A 20,748-nucleotide genomic window follows, 5' to 3' on the forward strand; every position below is an offset into this window, starting at 1 on the left:
TAATTTTTAACTAATCTTTCCTTTTTACTTTTTAGTTTGACAAAAGGATCTGCAATTATAACAACTAACAACATAACTAACGTTTTACACTATTAGAAATCGATTTTAATCTACTAAACGATTCTGCTATTGAAGATAGTTTTCCTATAAGCTCAAATATAGTTAAAAAAAGCGGTATTTTTAAAAATGATTAATATATATATATATATATATATATATATTATATATATATATATATATATATATATATATATAAATATTTTCTTTTTAAGAAAATGTTTGAAGAAAGTTAGAAGTTACTAAAAACCATTTCGTATTATACGAGCCGAAGTGATTTACTTAATTAATTTAATCGGCAAAAGACGGCGTGTAAATCGTAAAAGAAAAAATAATATTTTCAATAATTATTTTAAATGTATTTATTAATAGCATTTATTCTAAAATAAACTCCTTTTGCAACACGTTTTTTAATTTTATAAAATTTTGTTATAATAGTTTGTTAACATTTGTTAAAATTTTGTCATGATAGTGTGAGGAGGGAAAATGATAAAATTGAAAAACATTATCTTTAAGTTTTACCCGACTCAAGCTAATAACATTGGAAGGAAGAAAAGAGTGAGTCAACCAAGAAAAGACGTACATACAGAGACTTATTCATCATGTCGTATAAATAAAACACGAGAAAACTAATGAAGCAAAAATAAAAAATAACCATTAAGAAAAGACGTACATACAGAGACTCATTCATCATGTCATATAAATAAAACACGAGAAAACTAATGAAGCAAAAAAATAAAAAAATAACCATTAAGAAAAGACGTACATACAGAGACCTATTTACCTGTCAAGTAAACTAATGAACTATAAAAGCTCAAAAAAAAAAGAAAGAAGCTGGCAGAGAGAGAGTGTGTGTTTTTTTATGGGAAGACAGTTTTTAAAGAGAGCTTTTATTGGGAGAGTTAAGAGAAGAAGAATTAGAGTTTTTAAGTGAAGTCTTTGGGAGAAGAGAAAGAGTTTTTGAAGAAGAGATTTAAAAGAGAATTTTAAGAGAAAGAGTTTTAAGAGATTTAAAAGAGGAATTTATGAGAAAAAGAGTTTTGAAGATTTAATAAGAAATTTATGAAAAGAATTTATGGAAAATTTAACAAGAAACTTATGAGAAGAATTAAAGGAGAATTTAAAAGAGAACTTTATGAGGAAAGTTGGTAAGAAAATATTTGAGTAACTTTCAATATGCGTTATTATGAGAATTAATGTATTGTTATATGTACAAGTTAATATTAAGAGAACATATATATTGATGAGAAATATTTGAGAATATTTATTAAGAAAAACAAGTAAGAGAAGAAGAACCAGTAGTAAGTACTTTTGTTTGCATTAAGATTATTAATATTATTGTTGTTATTACTATATGCGTAAAATATTGTTATTAAAAAGTATGATGCTCTAACCGCACACCTTACTATAGCCGCGCCGTAATATATTACCTGAGGGACCGAACATAGAAAACATTTAATAAAACCCCCCAACCTTGTTTCCAACCTCCATATACCTTCTCACAACCCAAACCTAGCCCTTTCCTAACCAAATACTCCCCAGACCATCAACCTAGCTCCCAACCTCCATATACCTAATCCAACAATAACACTAAACCCAAACTTCCCCTTCCCCTTCCCATTCCCCTTCGCCTTTACTGCAAAAGAAGAAAACATAATATAACAATAAAAATAAATAAATATAATTAAAAAAATCCACCGCCCTCACAATAGTTATAATAATAGTAGGTGGAAAAGATCACATGTAAAAGATCAAAAATGCTACACATTAAGAATCCTAAATGGAATAAAATAGAAAATACCAGTTTATAAACTTGTATTTGCTACTTTATCCCATTTAGGGTTTTAAAAATGTGAAATTAATAACTGAATTCTAATTATATAGATATTAGGGTGATCCAAAAAAATTTTTTTTTTACTTTTTGTTATTCCTAAGGTCTAAATGTGTTCATTTATGAAAGAAAACATTGTACCAAAAAAATCAGCCAAATCGGTTAATATTTAGAGGTCGCGCTGGGGCGATCTTTATACCCCTCTAAAATTGGACTTTTCAAAAGTTCAGTAAAATATTGACCTTCGTTTTCTGTACACATTTCGGTTTTTTACCGTTCGATTTTAATAAAATAAAAACGAAAATAAAGCTCTTATTACACATAATAATTTTTATTAAACAACATTAAACAACAACAGCTGCTCATTGTCGCCTGGTTTGTTTAGCACTCAATGTTGATTTTTTTGCATCTGGTAAGACAGCCCTGTTTTCTGCAACTAAATTTAGCATATACTTTTGCTGCTCTTCATCTTTTGTTAAGACAGCATTAAAGTCTTGTACTAACTTCACCCCTCTTTCGGCGCAATCATTAACAACTTTAAGAGACTTCACTACTTCTTTAGAGTCGGCATACGACTCATTGTTTTTCCAGTTTGAAGGATCTTCTTCAAGAAAGGAAATGTCAATATTTAAGAAATTAAAAAATGAAAATGATTTACACGTTACAAAGTCCTTAAGGGATTTACTTATTACATTTGTAATATCTGCTAATTTCTTTGATGGCTTATTATTGACTACGCATTGACGCTGAAGGGCAGTTATCATTTTTCTTTTAACTTCAATCTCTACATCATCACTAAAAAAGGCCAAAGATATAAGTTCTTCACTTAAATACCATAAATGCCGCTTCATTGCCTTGGTTGCAGCGGTCGCTATATTTTTATTCATTTCACAATACTCCTTAATATTTTTTAGAAAATCTAAATCATTAAATGGGGCCGAGGCACTGAGTGGTACAGTAAACCACTGTCGAACATATATTAACGCAGCAAACATGCTAATATCTCTTACTGCGTTTAATTCATGTTGCACCATTTAAAAATGATCTCTAAATAACCATATTTTAATTGAATAAATAAGTTTTGCCATCCACCGAGCATGATGAAAGGCTCCAGGTGCTTTAAATCTTATTCCACTAGGAGGTTGCTCTCCTAAATATATTAGACATAATTCAAGAAGTTCTTTATAATCATCTCGTGGTTGTGAGTCTTGCAAACATTTTTTTAAGAAATTAATTATAGACGATTTTTTTTCAATCGAGACGTTTGAAAGATATCTTTCAGCTTCTTCATCTTGCACTGTTGGGATAAAATCATCTTTCTTGATATTCTTCCAGGCTTGTTTAAATCGTTTGAAAATAGCAACATCTGGTCCGGACGTTGTTGGAAAATAAAGTTTTAAACACAGATCCTGCAACAATTTTAGTAATGTGATGACGACAAGCTAAATTCAATAATTCTTTTCCTAATTTTTCTTCAAGTATATTACAAGCACCTTTCTCAGATTCTGTATTGCTAGCTGTGGTATCAAACGACATGCAACAGAGATTATTAATAATATTCGAAGCGTCCCATTCATGGAGGGAGGCTACAACTGCAGTAGCAATGGCTTCTCCTTTTGAATCAGGAAGTTTTGACACTCCCAGAAGTTTTTTAACACCACGCTCGGTTACTAAAACTGACAAACGCTCAACATTTTCATTTCTATCGATGTCTGCCATCATTTTTCCATTCCAATGAACTACGAGAGGTACATCCGGTTTGAAATTTTCTTTCGTTTCATTGTAATGAGTTTCACAATAATCAGTTCTTGCCCTATGAAAAGTAGTAACAGATATAGAGAACTCTTCAATAGGAGCTCCTAAACTTTGAATTGTAGCTGCTATAGTTTGCATTGCCACACGATTGCTTACTTTTCCTCTATCTAAGGAAGCAACAACTTCAAGGGTAATAATTTTTTTTATAGAACGCTTCCTTTTCAGACCGGAGCTTTCTGCAACATCATCTTTTCCTTTCAAAACTACAATATCATCATGATCGCTACTAGCAGAACTTGAAAGCGAAGTTGAATTCTCAAAAACAACTACTTCTTCAGAGCGTTGTTTCCTTAACGCTTCTTTTTGCAAACGTTTATCCAAACTTATCTCCCTGCAAACTTTATTTTCTTCTTTCTCTGCATCATCTTTATCAATGGAACCCAAGACCATGTTTTTATCATCTCGTTAATCTATGAGGAAATTGCGATCTTCAGCAAATTTTATTAAATCAAAAACATTAGTTGGCGCAATATCAAAAAGTTTCATAATTCTCTTTTGAAAGTCTGTTACTTTGCTTCTATCAACAGCTGATTTCTTATTTCTGTCTTTTAATAGATTTGTATATTCTTTATGAAATTTTTAAAGCCTTGTAACTGCATTATCCTTTCGAATTGTAGGAATTTTAGCTTTTTCCCAAATTTCACAAGTTGATTTGATAACTGTTACCGAGCTTTCATGTATACTCAATCCTTTCACCTCATGCTGGAAGAAAAAACATTTTAATACTTCCAAAATCGTTGGAAGCTTAAGATGGGAAAGCATTGATATTGTTTGACCAATTAACCATTTTGCTGTAGAACTGCGTATTGACTTTGCGACTGCAGCCATTTTAAATTTTCTTTAATACATTGTATGAATGAAAATATATTTTGTTGTCACCTATATTTCCAAACAAAATTAGTTTCGTTGAAACTCGCAATTATATCACTTTCTTAAAATACTGTAATTAATATTATTAGTCAAGCAAAATAGATAAACTATTGTAATTTTATTTCAGGAATCACAACATTCTCGATAAAGTCTCGAACTGAACTAAACCATATAATAAACCAATATAATAAAATATAATGAAATTTGGCTTAGTTTGCAATTTATTTTGCCGCTTTAATATGCATTTAAAAAGGAAATGTTGTTTAACAAAAATTATTATGCGTAATAAGAGCTTTATTTTCGTTTTCATTTTATTAAAATCGAACGGTAAAAAACCGAAATGTGTACAGAAAACGAAGGTCAATATTTTACTGAACTTTTGAAAAGTCCAATTTTAGAGGGGTATAAAGATCGCCCCAGCGCGACCTCTAAATATTAACCGATTTGGCTGATTTTTTGGTACAATCTTTTCTTTCATAAATGAGCACATTTAGACCTTAGGAATAACAAAAAGTAAAGAAAAAAAATTTTTTGGTCATTTTTGGATCACCCTAATATATATACAGTGGTGGCCAAAAGCCTTGGAACAACATATTTTATGTTCTGAAATCAATATATTGGTGTGAAAAACAATTTATTAGTACATTTTTTTATTTTTTTCAATAAAATAAGTGTTTATAACAATTTCAAAGATGATAGGTACATGCACATACATGATTAAGGTTCTATATTTAATGGAAGCATAGTTATTGTCAATTACCATTTAGATACGTTTTGGAATGCTGTTAACAAGTTTTGTACAATAGTCTGGTGTAATTTCATGGCTCCACACTGATTTGATTGCTTCAACTAAATCATTATAGGATCTAGGCTTTTTGGGAGCAACTTTTACTTTCATAATATGCCAACAATTTTCAATAACATTAAGATCTGGTGATGATCCAGGCCAATTTCCAAGGGTTTGAATTCCTTCATCAGCAAACCACTTCTTTACAATTTTGGCTGTGTGGCATGGTGCACCATCCTGTTGGAAATAAGTGCAGTTCAAGATCTGCATGAAAGGTGGCAACTTCTCCTTCATAACATCCAAATAGACTTGGCTGATTATTGTGGTATTCTTGGGCATTATCCATAATGGCCCACGTACTTTGCCAGAAATAGCACCCCAAACCATACAATACACAGGAGCCTTGACACCACTAACTGTATATTTTGGCATATATCTACAGTTTTTTGGTCTTCTTACAAAGTTGTTTGTAACAAATTGTTTAATACATGTTTCATCAGAAAAAAGAACTTTAGACCAATATGCTCCAGTCCAATTTTTGTAGCGCTGACAAAATGTTTTTCGATCTTTTAGGTTTTTAATGATAAAAAAGGTTTTTTTGCTGGCTTGCATGCCTTCATTTTGAAATCAACCAAAAGCCTTCTTCTAACTGTTCGGTCATAATGCAGCAATAACTCCTCTTTTTATAGGTGAAAGTTCTGTTATAATATAGCTGATAAATTTTTATACTAAAGATAATAAACGATAACGGTAAAATAAATAAAAAAATAAATAAGTTCTAAGTACTTTTTTAAACAACATTCTCTTTAAAAATATACCTCAAACCTTCAAAATTTATACTTTAGATCAAAAATAAATTTTTTTGGTCGTTAAATGTTTTGTTCCAAGACTTTTGGCCACCACTGTAAGTCAAGCAAATTGCGCATAAATTTAGTTTTTAAAACAAGCTCGAGCCACATTGGGTGAGACAGTTTGTTTTGTTTGGGAAAAAAAGCAAAGCTTTTGTATATCATCGGGAAACACAAAAAATATACATGGATGTTGTAAGTGACTGTATTGAGAATAAAAAAAATTATTCAGCAATTGCCCAAAGACCTCACTCGGTTGGCACGGTTATCGTCGCGGTCTCGACTTCCCAAAAGCCACTTTCCTAAGACAAAAACATACAAAATTGTTACTTTTCGTTGCATTTAGAACAGTTATACTAATTAATTCACTTTAAGTGATGACAAAATGATAATCCCCTATAACTCCAGATTTAAATTTTGTGGATAAATCTTTCCATACCAGGACTGAAGATAAATTTTAAAACAGGAAAATTTTCAGCTTATTACAGATGGATACAAAGAAATTTTACAACACAGTTCTGCAAATTTGTTGGTATAGTTTTTAAGGGGAAGAGTTCTATTATAAAAGCACTCTTTTGTAATTCACACCCTAATAAATGTAGGATTTTCATAACAAAGAGATTAAATATACAAAAGACTTATCACTAATTACCTTCTGCCTTCTCAAAGTCTTTTTTAATGACTTCAGCTGTTTTTTGGTTTCCTTTAATTGCCTCTGAAATACAAAATGTAATAAAACTATTAACAAAATTAATGGTGCATGTAATTGATTTAGCATCCTTAAAAGTGGTTTTTTTAACTCTGCAAAGTGAGGAAGAAAATAAGGAACTCGCATAGAAAGATACCATGGCTATTACTCTAAAACTATTTATTTTATTAAATTGATTAAAAATTCAAATTAAGAGAATCATTGGAGTGTTAATTAGATAAGATTGCACTTACTGTACACAGTATCAAAAAGTCGGGTGGAACCAAACCCTTTCTTGTCACCACGAACAAAAAAGTTAAATTTCATGGCTAAATTGTTGCTCCTTACAAAAGCCATCATCCGCTTTGTTGCTTCTTTAAGAGTATTGCCCACAATATCAGCAATAAAATTCACCTAAAAATAAATTTTTCTATGAAAGTAGAATCCTAGTCCTGCTATCATTTTTTAAATTAATTTTATCAAGTTCTCAGACAGAACACTTTGATTTATATTTCTCATTGTATATACTGTATCATCATATTCATCTTATCATTTATACTTGCCCTCAGAGGTTTACATGAGCACACAGTATATATGATGGGACAACATGTGTCTTATTAGGGGCTTTGTAGCATGTACAATAAACATAAACTAAAAATGGGTAAGAGATCTGTTTTATTTCATGAAATTCAGAAATGGTGGGTGGTTAACTTATTTAGACAGAATGCATAGATTATGTTTAAAACTACTTATCACACTATTCAAGAAATTGATGTCATCAAGTTTTCCTTCCATTATTGTAAAATCTTATTCTGTTAGCAAATGAAAAATGGCTCCTTTTGGAAGTATTGTAACATTTTGAACTGGTTGTTGACTTCTAATCATGGTCATTTTTATACGCTGAGTTTCTTTAACTTCTTCTAGCTGTCTTAAGACTCTCCCGAAAAGGTTTTTCAATTCTATTGAGCTGACCTGAAATATATTTCTTTAAAATAAAATAAAAAATTAAAACCTTTTTTAACAATAAATAGTATTCTTTAATGTATTACAGATTACGAGGTAAAAGACACCTCATTTAAAAAAAATAATTTTGATATGCATAACAAAAGAACATTTGCCAATCCTGCAGTTCAGTATTATAATACCATTAGACATAATTTAATACATAAAATTGTTTTGTAAAGAAACAAAATCTGCCACAATATCAAGACCAATACCTACCAGTTGAATCATTGAGTAAATTTGAAGGTCTTGCAGTGTACAGTATTTCAGAAGGACGAGGAAGGTTGAAGTTAGAAGGAGACTGAGAACTAATTAGTGAATGCGATGAAACCAAAGAGGATGAAGCTGACAAGGGATAACAAGGGATGAAGGACTTTGGAGGTGGTGGAACCACAATGTCATCATATTCAGACTCAGAGTCTGAAGGCAGTACTCTTTTGTTTAACTTAGGCCTGAAAAAGGATCAGAAAAAGACATACTTAAAGAACTGCTGTAACCTCAAACAACTTAATAAGTCATCTTAAAAATAACAAAAATACTTTTCTAGTAAGAAAAGTATGTGTTAACAATGAAGGATTCATCAAGCAAAAACAAATACGTACTTTTTTAGCCAGTTTACCATAATTGCAACACCATAAATAAAACTAGGGTATACAAGAAAAAATTTAAAGAACATTTACATTCTCTCTTTTTGCAGCTCTGTATCTGTCGTCTAGATGTCAGAGGTAGTTTCTGCTTTCTAAAGTTTCTCACGTGCCCTTTCATAGTTTGCTAAATGAAAATATATATTTATCATTATGTACACTTTTTAATCTAAATTTATATTTTAATTTTAAAATGAAAACAAATCTAATTTTAATAAGCCTATAAGTAAAAGAAAAAAAAAAAAAAAAAGAATAAACAAAACTTAAATACTTGCTTTCCCCAAGCACCTGATGTTAAATTTGCTCCAAGATTCTGTTGGTGTTACCTCTTTAAGAACAAATTGCCTGATATTTGCGCCAGCAGGTGGCTAGAAGCAAACATCCTCCTCCTTTGAGGCAAACCATTTTGAGGTATGATGGCAATAGTAAATGTCGCTACAAACTCAACAATGGCAAAGAGAACCATATTTTGCTGGATATAAAGCAATAAAAAAATATTTACATGAATATATCTGCATATGAAAACATTATTATATCATAAGCAGGGATTTTGTGAAATTAACAAAATTACAGAACAGGTAGACTAAAGCATAAAACATTACTGACCAAGAAGTAATATACATGCTTTGAGTGAGATTGGTCAAACACTTGTACCAGTTTTGGTTCCAAATTTAGAAACAAAAAAAAAAAAAAAAAAGAGAGAGAATAAATATTAGGTGAAATTGTTTGTTGAAAAATAAATAGATCAACTAAAGAAGAGAAGAAAATAAAGCTAAAGAAAAAAACCAAACTTTGCTTTTTCAAAAATGATGTACTAATACAGAGAGAAAATAATCCCAAACAAAACACTTAATTAAACTATACTTATGACTCTATGGTAAGGCAAATTAAAAAAAATACAATCATTGATGCTGGCTCAATATACAAGTAAAATTCAAAGATACTTTCCATAGTCATTATGTACCAGTGGCATAGCAACATAATGTTGATCAATAGGGATTAGCATGTTTTCTAGTCAATAAATTGACTGAAGCCACATGTAATTGGTCTTCAAGGTCTCCTACTACATAAATTCCAAGTGAAGCTGAATCCAGTGGGTAATCAAAAAAATATACCATACTACAATATTTCTGATATACAACCAGAACTTCGTTTGAAGGATTAACAAGGATATTCTTTACTGCAATGATTGTACCACTTATTTCAAAACAACCATCTTGTTTAGATTCAGAAACCAAAAAATGACCACTATACTTCTTAAACTGATAACAATTATGGTAAGTGTCAGGTATTGGTCCATCAAAATGAAATTTCTTACAAAATAATTTTCTTACGCCTTTTTTTCCCTCCTCAGTCTGTTGTTCAACAGCTTGCTGCTTTTCTGCACAGCAACGAACTATCTGGGCAACAGGGTTCTGTGGTCGTCTTACTAATTTTTTAAAATAAGCATTGTAATCCTCAAAAGGAAAACATGAGATGTTGTTTAAGGACCCATACTTTCGAACATGTACAATATGTGTCAGACTATGTGCATTATAAACTAAATTTTGGATGCCATAAGATTTAGCAAGCCCTTCAACAAAAGATTTAAGAATCTTTTCAACATAATTATATACATCAGATGTGGGTTCATTACTTAAAAGAAGTCTTATTGATACAGAAAGAATCATGGAACTTTTGTATATCAAAGGAGGCAATCTATTCTTTAATACTATTGGCCCTGTATATAATAAAAACTGACAGAATTCAGTAGCTTTCTATTGTCGAAATTCAAAAAGTGATATTGGTTTTTGTGCAAACTCTGTTGGCACATGGGATCTAACTAAGTTGAGTTGACTTGATGTGATATTTGCAAATGCAGCAGAAATCAGCCCAGTTCCCTTACCAGGCATCTAAAGGTGAATAAGTTTCTTAACCATACCACAACACACAAGAACATGCCTAATGTAAATACACCTAGCCTGGTTATTTCTTTTAACACTCCTAGGATTGGCCAGAGGCATAAATTTGAACTTCTAGATAAAGGTACACCATCAATATTTATACGAAGTGTAAGTATACCTCGTATGTCATCTAAAGATATTTTTGATGCATTAAGAACTAATGTAAAAGAGTGAGATATTCCAAAATGGTGGTATTGACCACCTCCAACTGACTTTATATCATTTACTTTTGGGGTAGATAATAATGATCTTGCATCAGATGGGATATCTAAAAGAAGAAGCTTTAAAATAATCAGAAGTGCATTTGTGGTTGCATGTGAAATATTGTAATGAGTTGCCCATTCTGCTTACCGCTCTCGAACATTACAATCTGGTTCTTGCTCAACTTCTTCATGTTCTTCAAATTCATCTGATAAATCATTATCAACAAAGTATACGTCATAGCGTTCTACACAAAGATCAATATCTTCAACTTCCATCAAACTTCCTACCAAATAATCTTCTTCAGCAACATTTTCCTCCAAATCAATTTCATTCTGATATTCAAAACCATCAAGAGCTTTTATCTCTAAAGTTAAATCCTCCTCAGCTAGAGCAACATCGAAAGATTTCTAAGCTGCAATGCGAAAATGCTTATCTACCCTAGAACGGATGTGATGTCGTCGACTTCGCTCGCTATATACTTTATTAGACATCTCTACAGTAATGTATTTCAAATCAAATACAATAAATTAAGACAAATTTAGGAAAAAATTTACTATAGAAGTTACTTGCCTAATTTCGGGGCGATAAAAAATATTTCATGGCCGATCATTAATAGAAAGGCCGGCCGCTTCGCAGTGGCCGGCTTGATGGGCGTCCCACATAAAACCCATGTCGAATCAATATTGCTAACCCTGGCCTAGATCATCCCATGTAGCCCAGGCAAAAATTAGATGGGGCTCATGTCGGCTTGTTGGCTGGGTTACATTTTGACAAATCTAAACAAATAAAATTTCAATATGTCAATCTATATGCAGCCATCTACTCAGTGAAAAAAAAAATCCTTTGCTGTATTCTTTAACTACACATTGAACTTACTCTATGGTGAGTTTCATAGCTTTTGCTTGAAGTTTTCCGAGAGTTTTATTAAGTTTTATGTCGTGACGGTCGAAAAAGCCAAAAATGAAAAACAACTAATAACGCAATGAATGACATAATAAAAGATGAATGATTATAAAAACCAATTAAATTATGCTAAAAGATATGAATTTTATAAAATTTTCAAGGTTATCCATGATGGTTCTTCAATACTGGGATCGTTTTATTTGGAAAAGGTAACAAACGATTTTCATACGCCTCGCAAATGTTTTGCGGAGCCGGGAATCTAATATAGGAAAAAAATATCTTTGATAAGTAAATTTTTTACTAATATATAGATTTTAAAACTATTCCGCAACCCCATTACAAAATATTAAAGAACTTTGAAACCAAAAACTTTCCATTTTTCACTTGCCAGAAATGCATTTTAGTAATATTTGTAACGGCTTTCGCTTCTTCTATTTTATCAGCTATTAAGGCCCACCTTAGATTATTATCATCTGTGTTGATAAGTCTAACATAAGTTTTGCTTCCATTTGATGCTAAGGGAAAGTCTTTAGCGTCTAAGACGATCACTTCACGAGATTTTACGCTGTTCCAAACAAATCTCTTTAATGACCCTCCTACTCCATCAACTGCTCCTTTACCGTGAGAGTTAGCAAAGAAGTTTCATTTTATACTTTGAAAGAGATATTTCACAGAGCAATGTTGTATGAATTTGGCCATGTATCTATTTTTAAATTGAGTACACTTAAATATGTAGTAGTAGTACGTTTTGATTTATCACTATCGTTGGATAATGATAAATCAAAACGCGCCTTAGCTTTCGATCTTTCAGCATCTGACTTTGGCATTTTAAATGTTATTAAATATAACGGCTGCTGTTTGTGATATATGCTCCGTTATATATTTTAAAAAAACTCGCGAAATGTTGTAAATAAATATTTACAGCATTTCGCAATTTTTTGAAATTAGTTACTCATAGTTTCAAAAAAAACTTTAACAAGTTTAGTAATAAAATGAATAAACAAACTGAAAATTAAACAATAAACATAATTGATTTATAGTATAACTTGGTTTAAATGATGTATATTGTTTGAAATGAATTAAATCGTTCGCGCTTAAACTTTTTTTTTCTTTAAGTCAAAAAGCCGTGACGTATTTAGTAACATGTTGAAATGGTGATCTAAAGCACTTTAGTGTTTTTTTTTTTTTTTTTTGAAAAGATGATAAAATATGTATGAGTGTCTTTACTTTTACCAGGGCTGTAGTTTTAAAAAGTTTGATACGAAGCATAGAAAAAAACTTTTCGAATTTTTTTTATGACGGTCGTAACGCCTTGTTTTCATTAATATGCTCTTCTTATAGACCTAGTAAGAGTTCGTTTTTATACAAAATATCATGTATAATATTTAATTTTGCCTTTTAGTCAAACTTAGAAGTAATAGTTATTTAAAAAAACATCACTGAATATTTTTTTCAACCCTTCACAAAATGACAATATATAAACGTCAAAAAATGCTCATACAGTATGCGACAAAAGTGTTTACATGTTTTTGAAAAATATTCTTTTTTAAAATAAATGATTGAAATACATGTTTATATATCAATATATATATACCAAAATAAAGGTAATTCATTGTAGTTTCATGTTTTGAGCCTGAATTTAAATGAATGAGAAGTGTTTATAGCAAATTATTTATTGAAACAAAATGTCAGATGTAAACAGTTTTGTCGCGATTTATGGTATTATTAATTTTAATGCGAAACTAATACTTTGTGTAGCCTCCACGACTTCTAATGACTGCTGCAATTCTCGCAGGCATGCTACCAATCAACTTCTTGCATTCTTCAACAGTTATCGAACTCCAAACATACTCAACTCGTTCCCATAATTCTTGTCGACTGGCTGCTCTTGTTTCATAATTGTAAACTTGATTCTTCACAATAGACCAAAGATTCTCGATCGGGTTAAGATCGGGACTTTGCGCAGGCCACTCTAGAATCTTAAATTTCTTCGAATTTAGGAATTCTAATGTAATTTTTGCCTTGTGCTTTGAATCATTGTCTTGCATAAAAAGTGTCGAACGAATTTGCTTTCGCCATCCTCGTAAACTAGGCAAATAGCCATTGTTTAAAATGTCAATATAATGTTTCGCGTCCATTATTCCATCAATTTTTACGATTTTACCAACACCAGACGAAGAGAAACATCCCCAAAACAACAACTTTCCGCCGCCATATTTTACTGTTGGAATAAAGTCACGATCAGAAATTCCTTTTTCAGCTTTTTTCCATACATATCGAATGCCATCAGAGCCAATCAAGTTAATCTTGCTTTCGTCTGTCCAAATCACCTTACTCCACTCAGCAAAAGTCCAGTTTTCATACTTCTTTGCAAATTCCAATCGTTGTTTACGATGTTTCGGTGTTAGTAGTGGTTTCTTGATCTTCTTTTTTGCCTTGAATCCAATTCTCTTGAGTTCTCTCTGCACTGTTCGAGTACTTACCACTGTACCTTGAGGATTATTTAATTGTTTCTTTACATCGTGTGCTGATTTTTCTTTATTTGTCATGATTAATCTAGAAATTGTTCTCTGATCTCGAGTAGTGAAAATTTTCTTGCGTCCATTTTTGTTGCATTTCTCCTCTATATCGTTTCGCTTCTTAATTTTATAGACTAAACAATAAGATATATTAAGTTCTCGTCCTGTCTCACGATGAGACAATCCTGATTTAAGCTTCTGAACAGCTAAATTTTCAATTTCTTTCGACACTTTCTTCATTCTTTCAATTATAATTTTTCTGTTGTTTACATTACGAATTTTAAGTTTAAATAAACCGTTTATTACTAATTGAGATATGTTTTCTTTAAACATATTAAAAATACAGCCACAAAGTATTATTTTCGCATTAAAATTAATAATACCATAAATCGCGACAAAACTGTTTACATCTGACATTTTTTTTCAATAAATAATTTGCTATAAACACTTCTCTTTCATTTAAATTCAGGCTCAAAACATGAAACTACAATGAATTACCTTTATTTTGGTATATATATATTGATATATAAACATGTATTTCAATCATTTATTTTAAAAAAGAATATTTTTCAAAAACATGTAAACACTTTTGTCGCATACTGTATAACCCTTACAACTTTAAAACTATGTTATATAAAAAAAATATATCTTTTAACTTTTTAACGTGGTGCAGTAGAATTTTCAACATGGCGTCTACACAAAAGAAGACGGACTTGACTATCAATAAAAAACATCATGCTCTAAAAGAAAAAGGTCTTTAGAATGTTTCCGAAAAGTTCATTGCTCCTCAAAACACTTAAACTTACTGGATTAATCATAAAGAAAACATTATTAGCATGAATGTCTCTGATCAGTTTGAAGCAAAGAGGCAAAAGTTAAGTTTTGGAAAGCAAGATTCCGTTGATAAAGCTGTTTATAAATGATTTATGAACGCACGTTAACGAAATGCACCGATTGGTGGAAAAATTATGAGGGAGAAAGCTTTTGATTTTGCAAAGGAACTCAACAAAACGGATTTTGAGGCTTCAGAAGGGTGGCTAGACAGGTCGAAGAATAGATATAATGTTGTTTTTCGAAATACTTCTGACAAGGAAAGGTTGTGTACAAAGGAAATGATAGCAAGTTGGGAGCAGACCCATTTGCTCACAATCCTGTCAAGGTATGAATTGAGGGATATTTACAACGTTGACGAGTTTAATTTATTTTATAAACAGTTTCTGATGAAAACCTTTCATCTAAAAGGTGTACATTTTGCCGGAGTTAAGTTAGCGTTACTTGTAAAAGTTTCTCAAAAAGATGTTCTACACAAAAAAAAAAGGTAGTTTTAATTACCAATTCTTTTTCTAAACAAAATATTAATAAATAAATAAATTTAAGTGGACGAAAAAAAAAATGTTTGTTTCAATTTTGCATATCAATTAGTTTTACTTATCAGTGTTTTCACTTACCAGAGAAACAAAAACTTTTGCTACGAGTTATTGACTGCTTCTTGTCCATTGACGTAAGCGCTATATCAGCCTTACCCTGCTTCTTTATATTTTACTACTTTTCTGTAGCTGTTTTTTTTTTTTTTTTAGTTTCGCATAACTGCAGGTTATTAAAAGTTTGTAAAAAAACACAGATGTTGCTTTATCTTCTAATTGCAACAATGCAATATTAGGGCACTCGCTAATTGCCGTAATACTATACTGGAAGATGAATAGGCCAAGAAGAAAGGTTCCGTGTAGTTTTTTAAAATTTTTGGTGAAAAATTCCAATGTTAAACGCAGTGTCAGCTTATCCCTTGAACCAACCAGGCCCGGTCTCTCCGGTTGTTTTTGTTCGTTTTGTTTTGTTTGATTGTTTAAAATTCTTCTTGTTGAAAGAAAAGGGATTTAACGTTTTTGATTTTTTTATTTAGTCAAAGCTAACAAATGCTTTTATCAATCAAATAAAGCGAAGTAGATGTATTGTGTCAAAAAAAAATAAGTTTCAATAATTTCGCACGTGAAAGTTACATTTATGTGTTCCTAAAAGCAATTGAGTTAATTGATGAGATAACATTGCTTTTCTGCGTTTTCCACTGTAGTTTAATGAAAACTTGTGATGCCAAAGTCTTTTATTTATTTTCTTCATTGGGAATTGAATATAATATGATTCATTTTAGTTGTTTAATAATTGTTTATCATTTCAATTTCTTAGATTATTATAAGATATATAGACAAAAGTAAGACCAAAAGACAGTGTTTAATTTCAGAAAAGTTTTATCAAAAATAAAGATTTTAACAATATTTTTTGGAAAAAAAAGAAACAAACAAAACTGAAAAAAAATGTTTAAACGTTTTCTTGAAAGAAAAAAATATTTAAAAGTTACAAAACTCTAAACAAATGCTCATAAATCAACGGACCTTTTAAAATATAAAATGCTGTAAATTATTCCCAAACGAAGTATAAAGGGTATTCAGCAGATATGTTAATCAGCAGATATGTTAAAACATCACCTGTTTTAGCATATCATCATCAATTGAGAACAAGGAGGTGGATCAAATACAGGGTTTAACAGTGAAAGTTTTTAAATTTAAGGCTTTGATTGTTTGGAAAATTTTCGTAGCTTTTTTATTAGATATTTGCATAAAAAACAAATAGATAACAAATAACAAATAGATAATAAATAACAAACAGGGAGAATGATTGTGGAAATTTCAGTGATAATTTTTCAAGTGAGTGCTTTAAAGGTTTTAGCTTTACTATTTTAATTTGTTTCTAAATTTAAGAGCCAAAGAATAACTCCTAAAGTATGTCTAGCGATGAACTTGACTTTCCTTTAATTTAAGTATAGCCACGATAGTGGTCTAGTTCTCTGGCTTTAAAGATGGTAATCAAAGACTTGCATATGAAGATTGGGTCGCCCATGGCCTACTATATTACACGGCCGTGTATGTTACATTTTAGAGGCCGATTCTAAGAGGCCTATTATAAAAAAGATGGCTGCGCAACTATAGCGAAAACATATAATTATTTCTTATCTAGACTAAATAGATAGTATAAAAATAATATTACGAATAGGAATATTATGAAAAAGTATTCACGAAAAACTGGCATTTCGTGCTTTCATACTAGTGATTTATGTATTTATAAACGTATATATCTATGTATATGTATATATATATATATATATATATATAAGAGCAGTTTACGTCTACACGAAATGTGAAAGTTTGCTATATTAGGTCTACATATAACTAAGGGCGACATATTTCGTGTAGACCTTAATTCAAGCATAATTTTTCTGACTAATTTTTTTTAGCTGATACTTTTTTCACAATCTGCGTGGTTTTCTTTGATCATTTATAGAGTTTCCATTTAATATTTTTGTTTTTTATTTAAAATTTCGCTAAAAACCAGCGTTTTATTATTAAGCATGTAATATATAAGGAAAAGCGGGTTCTGGCGCATTGACCCATTCCCATACTTAAGGATGCATAAAAAAATGGTGAACACTTCATATCATGACAAAACCAATACAGTCGTCTTTAAAAATCAAGAAGAAGTATAAAAATAATCATGTTATTTATATACCAGTTCTTCAAGATGTTTATTGCCTTGTTTTGTAGTGTCCGATGGCAAGGGTGTGAATTCCGTCATCTAAGATAATTCTTTTGTCGTCGTTAGCGCTGAGTGCGACTTTGTTGATTTCTTCGGTGTAAACGTCGTGAAGATGAGATCTGAAAACGTTCATGGTGGCGAGCTTTTCTTGTTTACCCTGCAAGCAGTCATAGTAGTCTTGATGAGTAATCTTATTTTTGACAACGTTCTTTTTGACCCCTTTGCATTTTTTCTGCTCTTTATCTTCATCTTCTTTTTCTTCAGGGATGTAATAAGAGTAGAGCTTAGGTCGAAGCCCGACAAACTGTGTGATTTGTTTACCACCGGTCTCATCCTTGAACTTGCCGATAATCTTTTTATTTAAGCCTACTTTGAATCCAACGTTTTGAATAGCAGGATGGTCTTTTGGAAAGTCGCTCGTGTCAAATTTGGGTTCAACATCATCAGCAGTGTCTTCGTAAAAATCTTCCGTTTCGATTTCATAAATGAGCGAGTCGGTATCGGTCATGAGCAACTTGGCTTTATCACCGTATTTAGGTTTGATGTAGTCGTAATGGAACTCAAACATGAGAGTCTTGCTGATGTCGAGGATGCTCATTCCTAAGTAAACTGGTTTATCGTAAGTGACTTGTGTTTTCTTCATGTGAATGGCAGTGAGGTTTTCATCAAAAATGTTGTACCGATCATAACGAGGATTTTTGGATAATTTTAAGACTTCTTTTCTTGTGGTAACCAGTTTAATATCAACGTGCTTTAGAATGTTTTCCATGGTTTTTCCAAAGACGGAGTTGTTCATGAGTTTAAAGAATTCTTTTTCAAACTCGTTTTTAGCTTTTGTTCTTTTAGTGGTGTTGCCATCGATGTATGGTTTCATGAAAGGTTCTTCTTCAAAGGTGATTCCTCGATGAATTTTAGTGATGACTAAACCCAATCGTTCATAGAGTTTTAGGCTTTCATGGTGGACTACGTATTTTTCTTTATTGTTTAAATTTGGAACGAGCTTGGGTACTTTTCCAATGGTTAATCTTTCAGGAGCCAAAGGGTAGTCGTTGTGTAAATCGTGAAGACTTTCAGGATAGCTCAAGTCAACTTCAAGTATGCATGGCATGCTACGCCAATTTTGAAGATCATTCATCCATCTGAATCCTCTAACAGGTAGAGGTTTGCTCATGGCCCATCCATAAAGATTGTTGGCGTCTAAATACTGGATGAATTTCGATGGTTGTGAAGGATCATAGTCTGGCATGTATTTGTTGTTGGCATTTCCAAGTCGATTCGAGATCATGCAGATTCCACCGCGTATTCCTTTTTGGATCATGTTGAGCATGTCAATATCGGTGATCAAGTCCAGCTCAATTTTAGTTTCCTTTAACATAGCGTCCCAAGCCAAACCAGGAGAGGTGTAATACCAAAGAGGGTCGAGACCGTAATATTCCATGCAAGTGTCTCTTAAATTTTCAAAGACATCGGCAAGATTCAACACGTCAGACTCGTTGTATAGCTCGTGGTAATCTTTAAAGGTTTCACATCCAAATACTTTCCAAACGTTTTGTGCATGCGCGTAGTCTTCATCGCTGATGTGTTTATCATCTAGTCTAGAATAAAAAGCTTCTTTGGATGGCAATTGCGTTTCGGAAAACTTTTCAATCGAGTCCACCCATTCGTAAGGGTAAACGCCTTTTCTTAGCAGCAAATTTCTTTGTTCTCCGCTGTAGAATGAATTGAGATGTTTGCACATGATGTCTCCTTTTTTAAATCTTCTATGAGCGCAGTCTTTACAATTGTCTTTGCACTTGCATTTTTTACCTTTCTTATCAAGGCAGTCCTTTTTGCATGTCTTAGGGTCTAATTTAGAGCACTCCTCACACAAATCTTTAACAAGGTTGCTAGTCAAATCTGCTAACGAGCTTTGCATGAACCTATAGCTGTCAACGAACCTTAAATCTCTATACACTTTTTTCGGATTACCTTTCTTATCAATCGAATCTCTCACTTTGATGCTTTTTGAGAAGCTGATGTATTTTTCTTCGCTGTTGGGTATGCAATTGAGTTTTCCGTTTTTTCCGCCTAATCTCTTGATGAACAAATGACTGTCATAGGCAGACAAGTTGTGGAAAATGACTGGTATGAATTTTGGAATTCGATATTTTTTATTGCAAGCATCATGAGCAGTACCGCGGTATTTTCCAGTCAAATGACAGTGATCCCACACTTTATCACCATTAAGATCCTTTTTGCAAATGTGACATTCGGTTGCAGCTTCATACTTCTTCTTGTCCTCATCCGTCTTTATTGGCTTATTCTTCCATTGTTGTTTAAGTGAATAACTATCACAGCAAATCTTTATAAAGTCAGCTTCAAGACTGGTAACAAACTTTTTACCTACGTCATCCTTATCGCTTTCGGCTGTATACTCAAAAGATTTAATTTTTAAACCATCAGGTCCTATGATGTAATAGCAGAAGGAGCTTGGAACATGCTTTTGATATTTTTTGGTGTACGATTCTTTATTATTATATTCAGTGTTATCATCGATGGGTTTGATGAAACTTTCAAAGTCGGCATAGACACAGTACGGAACTCTCATACTATTGTTGTAGTTTTTAAACTCAAGGGTCGACCCTTCTTTTGGAAGATCAATTCTCATTGGAGCGTTCTCATAACAGTATCCTTTGTGAATTGTAAGCTTTTCTTCTTGGTCATAACCATGCATGCAATTTCTGCAAAAATGAAGTTTTCTTTTTCCTTTTGTTGTTGAGGAGCCGGCAAACCGACTGAAATTGTTAATAAGGCAATAATGGCTGTTGTCTTTGTTTGAAATATACAACAAATCAACACAGTGTTTTCGATCATGAAATTTGGATATTTGCATAGGTTGAGGCTTATTCATTTCATAGTGAAAGACGTTCACGCTGATGTCAGGATTATTCACTTCAAACTTTTTGATTTGAGTGGTCTTTACAGGAAATTCCATTCCTTCCCAATTGAGCTTTTTCGATTGTTCAATCAACTCATTGTCAATTCTTTCGTTGTCTCTATTTTTCATGTTAAG

The 20,748-nt window shown here is 31.8% G+C and overlaps 2 protein-coding genes and 1 long non-coding RNA gene across 3 annotated transcripts; 1 reads left to right on the forward strand and 2 right to left on the reverse strand.

The window, feature by feature from the left end:
• Positions 1–537: 537 nt before the first annotated feature.
• Positions 538–1,709, forward strand: LOC149881501 (uncharacterized). Its single transcript, XR_016445559.1, has 2 exons — positions 538–1,205; positions 1,317–1,709. It is a non-coding gene; the product is annotated as an uncharacterized LOC149881501 (long non-coding RNA).
• Positions 1,710–6,017: 4,308 nt separating this feature from the next.
• Positions 6,018–7,863, reverse strand: LOC149881502 (uncharacterized). Its single transcript, XM_090067998.1, has 5 exons — positions 7,653–7,863; positions 7,151–7,310; positions 6,861–6,923; positions 6,456–6,510; positions 6,018–6,072 (listed from the first exon to the last, which is right to left on the reverse strand). The coding sequence occupies exons 1-5, from the start codon at positions 7,689–7,691 to the stop codon at positions 6,018–6,020; spliced, it is 372 nt and encodes a 123-aa protein (XP_089924124.1). The 5' UTR covers positions 7,692–7,863.
• Positions 7,864–17,685: 9,822 nt separating this feature from the next.
• Positions 17,686–19,070, reverse strand: LOC149881503 (uncharacterized). The gene has a single exon (XM_090067999.1). It carries the CDS (start codon positions 19,021–19,023, stop codon positions 17,686–17,688), a length of 1,338 nt encoding a protein of 445 aa, XP_089924125.1. The 5' UTR covers positions 19,024–19,070.
• Positions 19,071–20,748: the final 1,678 nt, after the last annotated feature.

This window comes from Hydra viridissima, unplaced genomic scaffold (genome assembly GCF_058129835.1).
Source record: "Hydra viridissima isolate aposymbiotic clone 2 unplaced genomic scaffold, HvirCarnegie_v1 scaffold_12, whole genome shotgun sequence".
Taxonomy (NCBI): domain Eukaryota; kingdom Metazoa; phylum Cnidaria; class Hydrozoa; order Anthoathecata; family Hydridae; genus Hydra; species Hydra viridissima.